The sequence below is a fragment of the Equus asinus genome, chromosome 8 (assembly GCF_041296235.1).
Source record: "Equus asinus isolate D_3611 breed Donkey chromosome 8, EquAss-T2T_v2, whole genome shotgun sequence".
Taxonomy (NCBI): Eukaryota; Metazoa; Chordata; class Mammalia; order Perissodactyla; family Equidae; genus Equus; species Equus asinus.
In genome coordinates, this window is record NC_091797.1 from 79,702,095 (window position 1) to 79,718,180 (window position 16,086).

General features: G+C 56.0%; 1 protein-coding gene across 4 annotated transcripts; it reads left to right on the forward strand.

The window, feature by feature from the left end:
* Positions 1-323: 323 nt before the first annotated feature.
* SDSL (serine dehydratase like) lies at positions 324-14,343 on the forward strand. Of its 4 annotated transcripts, none has more exons than XM_070516125.1 (9): positions 324-454; positions 1,018-1,130; positions 5,738-5,930; positions 6,162-6,374; positions 6,902-7,041; positions 9,941-10,029; positions 10,764-10,991; positions 12,546-12,670; positions 13,647-14,031. In XM_070516125.1, exons 4-9 carry the CDS (start codon positions 6,224-6,226, stop codon positions 13,838-13,840), a joined length of 927 nt encoding a protein of 308 aa, XP_070372226.1. In that variant the 5' UTR covers positions 324-454; positions 1,018-1,130; positions 5,738-5,930; positions 6,162-6,223; the 3' UTR covers positions 13,841-14,031. The 4 variants fall into 4 exon arrangements, with proteins under 4 accessions (XP_070372226.1, XP_044631756.1, XP_014714105.1 ...); XM_044775821.2 differs by having other exon boundaries at positions 330-454; positions 6,162-6,201; XM_014858619.3 differs by lacking the exons at positions 324-454; positions 1,018-1,130 and adding an exon at positions 1,224-1,409 and having other exon boundaries at positions 6,162-6,201; positions 13,647-14,343.
* The last annotated feature ends 1,743 nt before the right edge of the window (positions 14,344-16,086 follow it).

Consider the following 16,086-nt stretch of genomic DNA (forward strand, 5'->3'; position numbering starts at 1 on the left):
GCGTTGTCGCTGAATTGGGTGTCTTCCTCTTCCCTCCAGGCCGGGGGCCACCTCGGGGCACGAATTGGGTTTTACCACCTCTTGTCCCCAGCAGCCAGTCCAGGACAGGACAGCTGACAAGGCCGGGTGCACGTGCAATGAGAGGAGGGGCATGAAGTTGCCAGAGTCCTCATCTAGGATCGTGGCCAAACAGCTCGACTTGATCCCGTGCGGCCGGGAGTTAATCATCAAACTTGGGGAGGTCATATAGAGCCCAAGGAGGGCACAGACCATCTGGGCTGCCAGATGCTTCCTGGACCTCACCTCCCATTCTCCATACAGGGAAACTGAGGCCCAGTGATGGGTGGGACTAGCTCAGGTTCACCCAGCGATATGGTGACAGAGACAAGACGTGAATCTGATCACATCATCTTTCCACTACCTACAGCCTTCCATGGCTCCCTACTGCCCCCGGGTGAGGTCCAGACTCTGAATTGGCACAGGCACCCCTGTGGCCTCTCTTCCTGCCCGCCTCGCCAGCCCTGAACCCACCTGCTGCCCCAGCCTGCCTCCTCTGTTCCAGTCCCACTGGACACTCCCGTCCTGCCACACACCACGCTTTTCACTTCCTGACCTTCGCCATCCGCGTTCCTGGTTCCTGGCTCAGCTCAGTCTTACCCTCTTCCGGGAAGCCTTCCTACCTGCTCTGGCCGCCCACAGCCCTGCCTGCCTCCGCTGCCAGCCTCTGACGGCACGGATTCCAACTGCTCCTCCACGGCTCCCTGGGGCTTTCTGAGGCGGGGGACATGCTGTCTTCTTTGAAGCTGAGGTCCCCAGGGCTTGACACATAGTAGTTGTCCAATAAACGTTCGTTGAATGAATGAATGAATGGTCAGAGTCATGCATGTGAACCGTACATAACTGTTTGGGTTCCCAAGTTGGGTGTAAGATATCAGAGATGAGGAGCTGCTTCAGAAAATAGGCCTTTCTCATGTGACGGATAACAACTGTTTCCTTGTCTTTTTTTTCTCGTCTCAGACCTAAGCCGACCCTGACAGTGGTCCAGGGCACGTGGCTGGGCATTCGGGACAAGCAGCGGGCTGGAATAAGAAGACTTGGAGATGTTGGTGTCACGGAAGAGATGGTCCGAGGTGAGGGGTAAAGAGTGTCTCTCGCTGGCTGGGTGGCCTCAGCCAAGGGAGTGCCCCTCTCTGAGCCTCTGTTTCTTCATCTGTCAGGCGGGATGGGATAGTGGACAGAGCATGGAGAGGCAGTGAGGCAGTGAAAGCTGCTCCCGGGTCCCTCCTCCAGCCGGGAGCTGTCCCTTTAACACAGTGGGAGGGGCCGAGGCCCCGTGAGGCCACGGGAAGCCCGGTGGCTGGTGGCCACAGGCTGGGGCCAAGCTGGTCTGGGGACAGTGGGGCAGGAAGGTAAGGGGCCTGGGGCTCTGTGTGCATGTGCGACTGTGAGTGTGGGGAAGTCTGGAAGTTTCCAGGGCAAAGTCCCGGCTGGGTGGGCGAAAGTGAGAGGAGGGGAGGGTGGCCTGAGCCCTCCCAGGAAGACCGATTCCGCTCCGGCTGCCCCGCGGCCCAGGCTGCCCCGAGGAGAGCGCCGGGTGCAGGGGCCGAGGGTGGGGGGCAGGTCCTGCTGGCCGGGGCGGCAGGGCTGGGGGGCTGCCAGCGGGGGGCCGGCCAAGGTCTCCCAACTCTGCGTAGGGGTTTGGCTGTGAGTGTCAGCCAGGTGGCCTCTGGAAAAGCCCGAGGGACCAGGGCGGTGGGGCGAGTGGAGGTGATTACCCCAGTCCACAGATGCGACAGGTACAGCCCGGTGAGGAACGGGGGCTCGGCTGCGGTTGTACTTGCTGGGCCCTGAACCACGCCGTGGGCTCCCCACTGCACTGCTCCTCAGCAGACAGGGCCCAGGGCACCCCCTCGGCCCCAGCGGCTGCCACATGCGGGGACAGCTACACGTCCCCAGGCCGAGGGCTCAGCTTGGCCCAGACCTCAGTCTGGAAGGCCTGTGCCCTTATGGGCGTCTGGACCCAGAAGGCTGTTGGTGACCTGGGGCTTCTTCATTTAACTGATACCTGCCGTCCTCTTGCGGGTGGTCGGGATAACCAAGAGGGCTGGGGGAGCCGGGGGACTGAGCCAGGAGCATTTGGCCAACTGGCAATTAAGTATTAAATGCTCACACCTTTAATCATCATCATCATCATCATAATATTGCTAATATAATAGAGGAAGTATGGCATGGTGGTTAAGAGCACAAATGCCAAAGAACACTGCCTGAGTTTGGATCCTGGCCGCGCCGTTTCCAGCTGTGTGACCTTGGACAAGTTCCTTAACCTCTCTGGGCCTCAGTTCCATGTCTATAAAATGGAATTAATAATTGAACCTATCTCAGGATTGTTGTAAGAATTATATGAGATAACATATAAGGTGATTGGCACAGTGCCTGGCTCGCAAGTCCCACCCAACTATTAGCTGTTATCATAATGCCAGGCCCAGAGTTGACGCCTTTGCTGGATGGTCTCACTTAATCCTCAGCACGGGCCTGTGATGCACAAGCTCTTCGCCCCATTTGCCGTATGGTTAGTTCATTTTCCTTTTTCAGGTCTCAGTTGCAATGGTCACCTCTTCCCAAAGGCCTTTTCTGACCTCTCTACCCAAAGTGGGTCCCCTTGTTCTATTCAAGACTCCCTGTATGCATATTTCCTTCTGAGCAGTTTTCACCATTTCCAATTATTTTGTCTGTCTATACAGTTGTTTGTGGAATGCTGACGTCCCCATCAGACTGTAAACCAGCTCCAAGAGCAGATGTCTGTCTTGTGGCATCCCCAGTTCCCAGGCCAGGGCTGTCCCCTCTCGGTGTCCTACAAACTTGCCAGAGTGAGGGGAGCACGCCAGCAGTTAGAAGGCCCCGGTGACAGAGCACCTGCAGGGGTCGGCTGATGTCTGGTGCACAGTAGGGACTCAGCAGGGGGCAGCGTAGGGGCGGAAACATGCTTCCCTCTCCCCTCTGGGCTCTGCGGCTGGTCTGGTAATTAAGCTGATCTGACAGACTAACAGGAGAGAGGCAGAGTTGATTGCGTGCACAGGGGAGCCCATAAAGATATGCGGACTCAAAGGGCAGGCTGGCGACTGAGGCTCGGGCCCGTCCTGAGCTGGGAGAGGGGCAGGCTCTGGGCACGGGGGGAGGAGGGCGCCTCACAGGCAGGCAGGCGGGACGCTTGGAAAGCAAAGGTTGCCCTGCCCAGCAGATCCGTTTCCCGGCTAAAGAGGTCAGTCCAACAGCCGCTCTCGTCCGGGTCCAGGCCCCCTTCCAACATGCATTTGGGCGGCTGAGACGGAGTAAAGAGCGTTCCTGAGTCTGCTGGGTTCTGACTGCCTTTAGCTCAAACTAACCCGGATGCCAAACAGACATGTTTTGGGGTGGCAAAATCTGCTCCCCTTCAGTAGCTATTATGATGATGATGGTGATGATGATGATGAAGAATCTGCACCATAATCTGTGAGGCCAGGACTGTTACTCCCATTTTATAGGAAGGCAAACAGGCACAGAGAGGTTGAGACACCTGTCTTGGTCACACAGCCGGGAATTCTGAGCCGGTTTCTGGCTTTGGTCCCCGGCTGACCCCGGAGCTCACACTCTGGGGCTCCACGATACAGGCGACAGGGGTTGGGGGGGCCTCCCGCCGCTCCCCCAATGCCATGACCAGCTCCAAAAGTGCCCTTGATGGCACCAGGTGGAGGTGGCTCAGGCTTTGCCCTGCCTGGGGACTCAAAGGGCCATCCCGACAAGGACGCAGGTCAAATCCAGGAGCTGGAACCTTCTGATGGGGACCCAGCCCTGAGCAGGTGCAGACGACCCGGCTCGTGGTGCGTGGGGAGCTGCAGCGCTCCCCCTAGTGTCAAGTGGTGGAACTGTGGGGGGCGGCCCAACCCTTCTCTGCGCAGAGAAGGAAAGCGGCTTCATTTGCTCCTTTCTTCCTCTCTCCGCTTCTCCTCCCTTCTCACTTCCTCCCTCTCTCCTCTTCTCCTCGCCTTACCCACGGGTGCATTCATTCGCTCGCTCGCTCCCTCCCCCGCGCCTCGCTGGAAACCTCCCACTGCAGGTGGGATTAGGATAAAGGCTCGGCTCCTCCCTGGGGCTGGGACGCCCCCTACCCCGCCGGACGGCCCGGGCCTCCCCCTGCCCGCCCGCGGCCCTCACGTCCGCCGCCCAGCCCTCCTCCCCGCCCCCGCGACACCCCGAGTTCATCCCTCTCTCAAGCTGCTTCCACCTGCTGTTCCCGCCGCGGGAATGCTGTTCCCTCCCTCCCTGCTTGCCATTCATCTCAGAGTTCCCCTTTGAGAACGTGCGGATCAAAAGAAAATTAGAAGACTCTCAGCCAATCAGAACGCGCGGATCCCATATGCATCCCGATTCAGACGGTTAAAAACCCCAACCCACCACCCTTGATCACATTTCATGAGACGGCTGCAAACCTGAACAATTACCAGATATTTGATGACATTAAGAAATTACTATTAATGTTTTTAGATGTGATGATGGTATTGTGATTACATTTTTTAAAAATTAGCATTTATTTACATAAATAAAATTAGCCCACTTTCAGTGAAAATTCGATGAGTTTGGACAAATGTATGTAGTTGTGAAACCATGTGGCTACATTGTCTAAAAAGAGCTCTTTGTGGGCAAAATGTACAAACTTCCAGTTATCAAATAAATGTCATGGGGGTGGAAGGAACAGCTTGGTGACTATGATACTGTTATGCATATTTGAAAGTTACTAACAGAGTAGATCTTAAAAGTTCTCATCACAAGAAAAAGATTTTGTTACTATGTAGGGTGACAGATGTTCCTAGACTTACGATGGTGATCACTTGCAAAATATACAAATATTGAATAATTGTTGTACACTTGAAACTAGCATAAGGTCATATGTCAATTACATCTCAATAAAAAGATCCAATAAAATCAATCTTGCCAGGAAAAAAAAAATTCTTTGCTTTTAGGGGTGCGTGCTGAATATTTACAGATGAAATAATACAGGAGGAAAATTTAATAAGGGAGGAAAAAATAACAGAGGAAGGGAGAGTGGGTGGAGACATGGATGCAACAAGCCAGGCGGTGAGCTGATTTGCTGAAATTGAGTGACAGCTACACAAGAGGTTCCTTCTACTGTTCTCAGGATTTTTGCTATGTTTAAATTTTCCATAATAAAAGTTTTTTAAAAAGTTTCTTTCTGGGAGAGGTCTCTCGTGACCACCCTTGCTAAGATGCACCCCCTTCCCGTCACCCCTGTTTGAAATTCTGTGATTTGGTCTTCCCAACCAGAATGTGGGCTCTGACGAAGCAGGGCCGCCCTCTGGCTTGTACACGCCTGGGTCCCAAAACCTGAATGCCTGGAACCTAGTAGGCGCTCAAGAAATGCTTTTATGAGTGAATGAATGATGGAGGAATGAATGCTTTTGCTCTCGTTCACCACCACGTATAGGCCATGTTCTCTATCCCCAGCGCTGTGGGCAGCCACAGTTACAGAATCAAAGGGCCCCAGCTTCAAACCTCCGTTGGGAAACTGAGGCCCAGAGAGGGGCAGACACTTGCCAGGAGTCTCACAGCTTGGCAGTAGAGGGGGTAGGGGGAGCCAAGCAGACGGTCTTCTCTCCCTCCACCCTGCCCCTCAGCACCCCGTCTGGTTAAGGGGACTCTTGACCAGTGGTTCCCTGGCTGTGACGTCCATGTCCTCCTGCAGGGCTCCTGTGGTTGCTGGCATGGAGGGCTCCCTGGCGGAGCGTGCGGCTGAGGAGCACTTCCACACAGTCACGCCTCTGCTGGAGAGCTGGGCGCTGTCGCAGGTGGTGGGCACGACCGTCTTCCTCAAGTGTGAGAATGTGCAGCCCACCGGCTCCTTCAAGATCCGGGGCATTGGGCATTTCTGCCAGGAGGTGAGGCCGTGTGATCAGAAGGGGAGAGGCGAGGTTGTGCAGGAGGGAGGGGAGGCGTGAGGGGTGTGGGGCGGATGGGGGCGAGGGCAGGAGGGGAGAAGTGAACACGTACAGAAGGGAAAGGAGAGCTGGGGGTCGGATGAGCAGGGTTGCAGTGGCATGGGGAGGGTCTAACTGTGTCCCACACAGGCCTCCACGAGTTAGCCCCAAACCCATTCCTTCTTTTCCCAGGTGGCCAAGAAGGGATGCAGACACCTGGTGTGTGCCTCAGGTGACCCCACCCCTTTCTGCTCATGAGGCTCCTCAGGGCTGGGTGTGGGGAAGAAGAGCTGGCTGGAGCAGCAGTAGATGTCCAGGGCTCAGCCTCCTCATCAAGGTCATGGTCAGATGCCCACTTTGTGTGTCCCCTCCCAGCATTCTTCCCATCATTCAGGACTCATGGTAGTAAGTGACAGAAACCCAATTCATACAAGTTTAAGTCATAGATGTCAAGAACTGAAAATTCTTGGGATAAGTGGCTTTCAGGCACAGCTGGATCTAGGACCTCTCCTCTATATCTGTCCTTCTCTTGGCTTCTCTTTCCTCTATACTAGCTTTATTCTCATACAGGCCTCATGGTAGAGGCCTCAAGATGGCCATCATGAGTTCCAGGCTTGCCCCCTACCATCCTACCAACCCTAGTAAGAAGGGAGCACCCCTTCCTGATGGCTCTCCTCAATCCACGAATTGGTCTTTTTGGCCCACCTTGGGTCACGTATTGATCCCTGAATCAATCACGGGTCAGGGGATTAAGTTCTCCAGTTGACTCAGTCTAGATTGTGTGTCCACCTCTGGGCTACGGGAGGGATTCAAAGGTGGGGCACAGGAGCACAGGAAGGAGTTGCCCCCAAAGGCCACTGGAGGGAGGGGGAAAGTGTGTCAACAGGCTAATGCAGCACTTCCCACTGCGCCCCCTTCTACTTCCTCCACAGGGGGCAACGCGGGCATGGCTGCTGCTTACGCCGCTCGGAAGCTGGGCGTCCCCGCCACCATCGTGCTCCCCGAGGGCACCTCCCTGCAGGTCGTGAGGAGGCTGGAGGGGCAGGGGGCCGAGGTCCAGCTGACTGGAAAGGTAAGGACCCTGGGAAGGGGAAGCCGGCTGGAGTGGGCTGCTCCCCCTTCACCCCCGCTCCCCTGCGAGATTCTGTCCCCTCTTCCTTTGGATGAACTATGCCTGGGACCAGTCTTCCCCTGAGACGGCTGAGCTGAGGGGAGGGAGTGGGATGTGATGTGTACTGAGGTTGGGGCCTCTCGACCTGCCTTTCCCCACGCTGAGAAGGCTGCCTCTGCATGAAGCCGGGAGAAACGGGGAGCTGGTGGTTACCAGGAGCATGTGTGTCTCCCGACAGCCTCACTAACTCTTGGTATTTCCCCTCTAAAATTTTTGCCATTCGATAAGACAAAAAGTATAAAGCAAGATGGTGGCAGCATCACTTCTTGTTCTGGTACCACCCAGCACGAAGGGTGCCCACTGACGGGATAGCACTTTCTTACCAAAGAATCATAGACACAAACATGGAATCCTTCTATGCTCCTGGAAAGAAGAAAAAAGTTATCCTTGGAAAACAGATATTTAAAACCATCAAAATTAAAACTAAAAGCCATACCGTGGTACTCGAAAGCTGGTCTCCAATACTTAGTGTATAGTTTCCTCTCCCCTCCCTCCTTCCTTCCTTCTGTCCTCTGTTTATTCATCCATTCAACCATCCTCCCACCCATCACCCTTTATCCCTTCCTTCCATCCATGCATCTATCCATCCTTCCATCATCCCAGTACCCTTTCTTCCTCCTTCTCTTCCTTCCTTCTTTCCTTCCTTCCTTCCTTCCTTTCTTCCATCCAACAGATATTCACTGAGCACATCCTATGTGCCTGCACTATGTTAGACAGAGCTAGGAATACAAAGAAAGTAAGTCATGGTCTCTGTTCTCAAGAAGCTCAAAGTCTTGTCGGGGAGACACCCAGGTAACAGATGCTGATAACAGAGCACGGAGATGCTGCGATGGAGGAAGCACAGGGCACTGAGGGGGAACAGAGAAGGCGTATTGTGTTCACCAGCTAGCGCTGCTGGGCAATGCTGCATAACAAACAGCCCCCAGATGTCAACGGCTTCTAGGAAATGTTCTCTCATCTTCCTTGCCCAGGGGCCACCTGGGGCCTGTTCTTCTCAAGGTGACTGGCAAGGGAAGTGAGAGGAGGCATGCAGTGCCTCGTAAGGTCTTGGCTCAGAACCGTGACACTGTCACTTCTGCTATGTGCCATTGGCTAAAGCAAGTCACATGGCGAAGACCAACCTCAGTGGGGTGTGGAGTGTCCTCCCCCCTACTCTGTAAGAGGAACAGCAAAGTCAGAGGGCAGAGGGCATGGCTGGAGGATTCTAACTGGGGGAGGGGGAGAGCTGGGTGGTGGTCCAAACTCCCACGGGGCTGCACCCCAGACTTGGGGAGGGGATCCGTGAAAGGCTCCCTGAGAAGGAAGTGTACCCTGAGTGGGGTCTTGAAGGAGAAATATGAGTCTTCCCAGTGGAGAAAAGGGAGAGAGTGCTCGTGGGAAGAGGAAAGAGGGAAATGCGTGGAGATAGGGTGAGCCTGGTGCATTCCGGCTGCAGCCCAGCGTCTGGCAGGATGGTGGGGATAGGGGAGGCCGAGGAGGGCACAGTGCCCAGTCAGGCAGGGTGGCTGGTAGGTGAGGCCACGTGGGTTCCAACCTGCGGGCAGTGGGGAGCCAGAGAAGGATTTTGGGCAGCCGAGAGATGTGGCTGGATTTTGGCTCTGGCTGCAATGGATGGGAGGCAGGTGGGGTTAGAGGCAGGGATCTTGGGTGGGGGCTGCTGGGGACCTCCAGGGGAGCGCCGGGGAGTCAAGGCTGCACAGCTTCAAACCTCATGTTTGTCTCAATAACTCGTGAGAATGGGGCCCATCTCTTCAGCTGGATGGGGCATTCCTCATGGGCGGGGACCACTGCTTTTTCTTCTCTGAGTCCCTCCGGCACAGGCCTGGGTGCAGAGTGGGCGCTGTGGGCTGCCCAAGGTCGGGCGAAGGCTCTCTCTGGCCCCGGTGTCACCCCACCCTTGGGAAGGGAGGCTGCTGTTTTCCATTCAGCTTCTGCTGAGATGGGCTGGCGTGGGTCCCTCTGAAATGAAGCAGACCCTCAGAGAAGAATTGGGGTGAGTGTACATTTTGGGGGGGTGACTGCAGGAGATGTGAATAGGGGAGGGTGGAAATGAGTCAGGGAAGGGAAGAGAGCCCAGGAGGGGTGTGTGAAGGAGCAGGTCACCTCTGTGGGCCACTGGTCAGTCCCCCGGGGCCCTCTGTGCTACCGTGGAGAGCACGGCCCAGGGAGGGCCCAAGGGTCACTCTGGGGGGTCAGCTCCTTCACACTTGCTGTCCGCCTTGCCCACTGGCCAGCAAGTCCCCTAGCCAGAGAACGCCCCACAGGTGACCCTGGGGTGGGGTGCAGGGACATGGACCTCTGCCAAGATGCCAAACCAGTGAGAAAGAAGACAGGCCCTCAAGTAGTCGGGTCTGTCGAGATCGGGGCTGTCCCTCTGGCTGCCTAAGCCCCACTGCAGGCCACCACCTGGGCCATTGCTGGTTTTCATGGACAGGATCTGTAGTGGTCGAGGTGCTATTTGCGGCTGTGATTTGAGGGGGCTTCTCCCCTGCCGCTTGGTTAGCAGTGGAAGACGCCTCGCCCCTCCCCCAGCAGCTCAGGATGGGGGGCTCCGTCCTCACACAGCCTGGCAGCCAGGCGCGGCCCGTGGGGATTGTGGAAAGCACACGGCAGCCCTGGGTCCACCCAGAAGCCACTGCACTTGTCCCTGAGGCCAAGGGGCCCGTGCCAGCTCTGGCCTCACCCTCGGGGTCCTCCCCAGCCCACCGGGCCCTGGAGCCGTCCAGGAGACCGCAGGCTCTGCTCCAGCCTCCAAGCAGGCCGACTCTGGGGTCTTCTGAGGCCCTCGGTTTCTCTTTAGGTCTGGGACGAGGCCAATCTGAGGGCACTAGAGTTGGCCAGAAGGGATGGCTGGGAGAACGTCTCCCCGTTTGACCACCCTCTGATATGGTAAGGCTGGCGCCCTCCCCCATGGAGCTCAGAGCTGAGAACCTTGTGGAGCCAGGGTCCTCCCATTAGACAGAAGGGGAAACTGAGGGCCAGAGAGAAGAGGCTTTGAAGCCAGATACACCTGGGTTCAGACCTCACTTCCGCCACTTGCAAGTTGCGTGATTTCATGCAAAGCGTCTCACCACCCCGTGCCTCAGTTTCCACATATGTTAAATGGAAATGCAAATAATTCATGCCCTTTATTGAGTGTGTACTTTGGGGCACATTGAATCCATTTCTTCCTTCCCGAGGCCCTAGAGGTGGGTGTTTTATGCCCTTTTTACAGGTGAGGAAACTGAGGCACAAAGGGGTCAAGCAGCTTGCCCAAGATGACACAGCTAGTAAGTGACAGAGACATTAAGTCCCAGGCCCAGGACTTGAGTGAGGCTGGTTTCGAGTGGTACGGTGGTCCCCTCTGAACCACACACACCCACGACTGCTGCCTCTTCCCACAGTTACAGAGGACATTCGATGGGACAATGTCTGAGAAAGTGCCTGGGAGGGTGAGGGGGGAGGAGAGAGTGGGTGAGTGACTAAGTGGAATGGATGAACACTGAGTGAACCCAGTGTGGCTCAGCCACCCACTCTCCCCTTGCTGTGGGTGGGGCAGGGATGGTGACAAGGGCAGTTTGTGTATCTGGGAGCCTTTGGGACTCCGGGCTTCCCTCACCTGCTTTCCTCCCGCTCCTCTCCAGGGAAGGCCATGCCAGCCTGGTGCGGGAGCTGAAGGCAGCGCTGGGGACCCCGCCAGGAGCCCTGGTGCTGTCAGTGGGGGGCGGGGGGCTCCTGGTTGGGGTGTTGGATGGCCTGGCACAGGTGGGCTGGCAGCACGTGCCCGTCATTGCCATGGAGACCCGAGGGGCCCACTGTTTCAATGCCGCCGTTGAGGCGGGCAGGCTAGTCACGCTGCCGGACATCACCAGGTAGGTGAGGCTGGGGGCATTTGTGGGGGACTGGAGGGTGGGGATGTTGCTGCCCGAGGGCCTCCCAGGCCCAACCAGTGTGGGTGAGGAGCACCCAAGAGGGTCTCCTTCCCCTGGGACTCCAGCTGTAGTAACGTGGGTCTAAGTTAGAAGGCGGTGCTCAAAAAGTAGATGAAGGATGTGGTTCATCTGAGCCTCATCAATTAATAAAACAAACTTTCATTGGTCTGGATCATTACAAAAGCAATTTGAGTGTGTTGCAGATAAGTTAGAAAATGTAGGCAAGCAATAAGCAACAGAAAACAAAATGGCACCCTCAATTCCACCGCCCAAAGATGAGCAATGGGTCGCATTGTTCCCAGTCTTTGTTTTTCCCCCCGTGCGTGCATAGTTATATACAAGTGAAAGGTGCCTGGCACACAGTAGGTGCTCAATAAATGTCTGTGACATGATGAATGAATTGATTATGCATTTTTAAAAGTTGCGATTATATCCTTCACACAGTTCTATAACCTCTATTTTTCTAGTTCGTATTATAGATCATAAACATAGTTTCATTTTTTCTGCAACATCGTGAGAGAACATTTTCCTCATTGCTTTTTGTAACTGATCTTAATTCAACTGGGGAAAGTTGTTACAAACAAACCACCGAACAGAGAGTGGTCCAGCCTCCAGACCCGCCTCATCTTGTATCCTTCATCGCCGCCAGCACCACCATCATCACAGATGCTGTGTTAGTTTCCTAAGGCTGCCATAGAAATGACCACAAACGAGGTGGCTTGCGACAACAGAGATTAATTTTTTCCCAGTCCTGGAAGCTCTAAATCTGAAATCTGGGTGTCAGTAGAGCCGCGCCCCCTCGGAGGCTCCAGGGGAGAATCCTTCCTTGCTCTCCTGGCTTCTCGTGGTTATCAGCAATCCTTGGCTTTCCTTGGCTTGTAGCTACATCCCTCTGCCTCTGTCTTCACTTGGCCTTCTTCTCTGTGTGTCTGTCCTCTTATAAGGACACCAGTCATTGGATTCATCATCCACCCCAATCCAGTAGGACCTTAAATAAATAACACCTGTAAGGACTCTATTTCCCAATAAAGTCATGTTCTGACTCATTCTGAGCCGGTTCCTTACCCTCTCTGAGCTTAGGTTTCCTCACCTATAGAATGGAACTCTTAAGTTGCCAGCTCAAAAGGTGGTTGCGAGGATTAAAACAGGAAACCCATGCATCTGGCCCCTTGTAAACATTCTATCAATATTCGCTATAGCACAGACGTGATAAATAGTTATTAATGAATCAAATGAAAAAGAATCCTTTTCCATGATGGCTTTCTGGGGTCTGTGCGAGGAGCGGCAGGGTCAGGGTCGTACAGTCAGAAAGTGATGAGCATTGGTCTGTCATTCATGGGACACATGAGTTTGAGTGTGTCCTCTGTGAGCTCCCGCCCATCACCAGACAGGAGGGCGGCCCGGGGCTGGGGAGAGCTGGGTCCGCGTGGGGCCTCCTGACTCCCCAGCTTTCCCCCGCATCCCCGCCCTCCCCGCCCCCTGCCCCTTCTCCAGTGTGGCCAAGTCCCTGGGGGCCAAGACGGTGCTCGCGCGGGCCCTGGAGTGCACGAAGGAGTTCGAGATCTTCTCCGAGGTGGTGGAGGACGTGGAGGCTGTGAGTGCCGTGCAGAGGTTCCTGGGTGAGTGAGCGCTGCCCCAGCTCCTCCCCGGGCCCGAGTCCCTGCGCCCTGTATCGAGAGCCTGCTCTCCCCTGTCTGTGTCCTCAGCGCCTGTGGCAGGGCTGGCCACGCAGTCCTTACGCAATGAGTGCACGTTGAGTCGATGGAAGGGGTGAGGGTGAGGAAGAGCGTGCCGTGCTGTGTCCATCCCCCAGACTCTGTGCATGCGCTTCTTCCCCGGCCCTGCTCCCTGTGGCCTTGTTGTGACTCAAGGCTGCTCAGCCTCACCGCACCTCCTCCAGGAAGCCTCTTCTGATCTCCCGCCCCCACCCTGCATAGGTGGGAGACTCCTATGCACCAATCCCATAACAGCCTGGTTCTTACCCACCTCCATCACTAGACTGTGACCTCCATGAGAGTGGAAGCTCGTGTGTCTTGTTTGCTCTCATGTCCCCGGGGTCCTGCTAGCATGGGGCCTGGCAGGGAATGGGCACTCGATAAATATTTGTTGAGTGAATGGATGAATGTATGAGTGAGTGGAAAGGTAGATAATGGATAAGAGATGGGCCCACTGATTAATGGACACATTGATGGACAGACAGACAGGCAAATGATGGATAGGGGATGGATGGATGGATACACTGATTGATTGATACACTGATGGGTGGACAGACAGGCAAATGATGGATAGGGGATGGATGGATGAATGGATGGATGGATGGATGGATATGTTGACTGATGGTTACACTGATGGATGGACAGACAGACAGGCAAATGATGGATAGGGAGATGGATGGATGGATAGAGGGATGAAAGGTGGATGGATGGAGGGATGGATGGAGAGAGAGTCAGACACGTAATGGATTGTGAGACGGGTGGACAGAGGGCAGGCTGGCTGGCTGCTTCACGGATTTGCACTGCCCAGAGCCTGCGGAGCACTAACCAGTGTCCCTCCCTTCTGTGCTCTCCTCCTCCCCCACCCCCCTGCTCTGGGCAGATGACGAGCGTATGCTGGTGGAGCCTGCCTGCGGGGCAGCCTTGGCTGCCATCTACTCAGGCCTCCTGCAGAGGCTCCAGGCTGAGGGCCGCCTGCGCCCCTCCCTGGCCTCGGTCGTAGTCATCGTGTGTGGAGGCAACAGCATTGATAGCCGAGAGCTGCAGGCTCTGAAAGCTCAGCTGGGTCAGAGCTGAGGGCTCCTGGTCTGGGCTGGAAACCCCTATGGCCAGCTGAGGGGCCCTCAGGCTGGCGGATGGCTGTGGAAGCTGCCCTGTGCCCTGTGCTGGCCGCCTCCTGAAGGAAGGCCTCCTGAACTGCTCCCTGTGGCACCCCCCCGCCCCGCCCCATAGCCCTGGCCAATAAACACTTTCTGAGTTGAATCTGTGACTCTGGTGGGTCCAGGGTTCCCACCTCCTTGAGCTCATGGGAGGCACACAGCAGCCCTGAAGCTGGCACTGTGATGAAGCCACTCTTTCTGTGTCACACGACTTGGGCAACAAAGCCAAGGATTCAAAACCCTGGTCTCTGAGGGAATCCAGCCGTGCTGAGCTCTAGCAGGGCTTCCCTTACCTGGGGACCAGGTCAGAAAGGAGGAGGGATGTCCTGTCACTTTACAGGCTGGGGCAGGTTGGGGACAGTATCACCAGTTTTTATCAAGAGCTTGTTATGTGCCATAAACTTCTAAGATCTTCTCTTCACATTTTCTTCAACATTCACAAGGGCACCATGAAGTAGCAACCATTATTATCACCCCTGTTCTACAGAAGGGTAAACTGAGGCACGGGAGTGTTACTTAACCCGCCTGAAGTCGCGTCGCTGGAATGTGACCCGGGTGGGTTCAAACCTGAGGCTTTAATATGACTCTGTATTTCTTGGACCCCCACGTCGGTCGGGACACACCTGTGGGGCACAGGGAGTGTGGGTGGTGGTCCTGGAGTCTGGCACCTGCTGCCTCGGGAAGGATCTCAGGAACCTGAGGGAAAATGAGAATCTCCTGGGGCCACCAGAGGGCAGCAGAGCGTCTCCGATGGGAAGCCGGGCGCAGCGCCGGGAGGCCTGCCTGGGCCCTGGGGTCTTCCTGATTCCACCCTGAGTGGCGCCCTCTCCGAGCTGGGGGTGCTGGGGTCCCAGAGGAGATTAGGGCCCACAAGGTCTTGGCATGGGGGGCCCTCTCCAACCCCTCACAGCCCTGCAGGAAACAAGGCTCAGAGAGTGTGGGGCCGCCCGGGGTCAGAAGGCGGCTGCTGCGCCCTACTGAGGGGCTGCCTCCTGAGGGCTGTGTGACCTTGGGCAGGTGCCCTCACCTCTCTGGGCTTCAGGTCGCACCTCTGTGCTGGAGGAGGCCCTCTTGCTGCTTCCTACCTTCTTTCCTTTGCCCCGGCTGTTCCCTCCACCAGGGCCTCCTCCTCTTCTAAAGAGGAGGGTTGGAGAGCAGCAAGGACCTCTTTCTGCTTCTCCCACTGCCTCGGTCTCCTTCTCTGAGCCCAGACACGGCCCTCCACGGCCAGAGTTGCCCCCTCCAGGACCCAGCCCTATGTCCCTGAGTCAGGCTGTGAGTTCCCCAGAACAGCGGAGACCCTAAGAGCCCCAGAGCTGGATTCAGCCACACCTGAGCCCGAACTCTGTTCCTCCTTAGTGGCCTGGTGACCTCAGGCAAGGGACGCTCCCTTCCAGAGCCTTGGTGTCCCCATCTTAAAAGGGATTGTTTGCGCATTATTGCTACAGACCTGGCATGTGTGGTCTTTCAGTAAGTGTGAGCCCTTACTGTCTCCCGAGCGTTCCCACCCCAACCATGAGGGGTGGGGAGGAACTAGCATTTATGTATGCATTGTACCTACTGTGTGCTATGGGCCTTAGCAGTCATTTCATCGAATCCTGTAATAACCCACACTGTGCCATCGGCACATTTTCCTCATTTTACAAATGAGGAAACTGAGGCACAGAGCCATGGAGCCACTTACTCCAGGTCACACAGCTGGACTGGAGCCTGATATGTGAAGACCTGAGGCTTGTGCCTCTGAGCACTGCTGTGCTCGCACTTCCTTTCCTTTGCTGAAGCTCTGCGCCCTATCTGCGCAGCCCTCCACGCTTCTAAGTCCTACCCATTCTTCCAAGCCCAGTGTGAGGGCGGCCTCCTCCCTGGAACCTCCCGGGATTGCTTCAGCCAGCGATGCCGCCCCCACTCCCCCTGTGCTCCTGCAGGTGAGGGGCCGAGCTCACCTCCCTGCCAGGTGCTCTACCTCCCGGGCGGGCCTCAGCCCATGGCCTCTCTCCTGGGAGACTTGTCAGCTGCTCTTGGCTCCTTTCCTGGTCCCGGGAGCCTGGCGATAAGAAGCCGAGGGGCCTGTTGACTCCGTCCAGATAACGCACGTCGCAGGCCTTCGTGTCGTCCTTCCTGGTTGACACCCGAGGAACGCCGAGGGCAGGGTGGAGGTGCAGG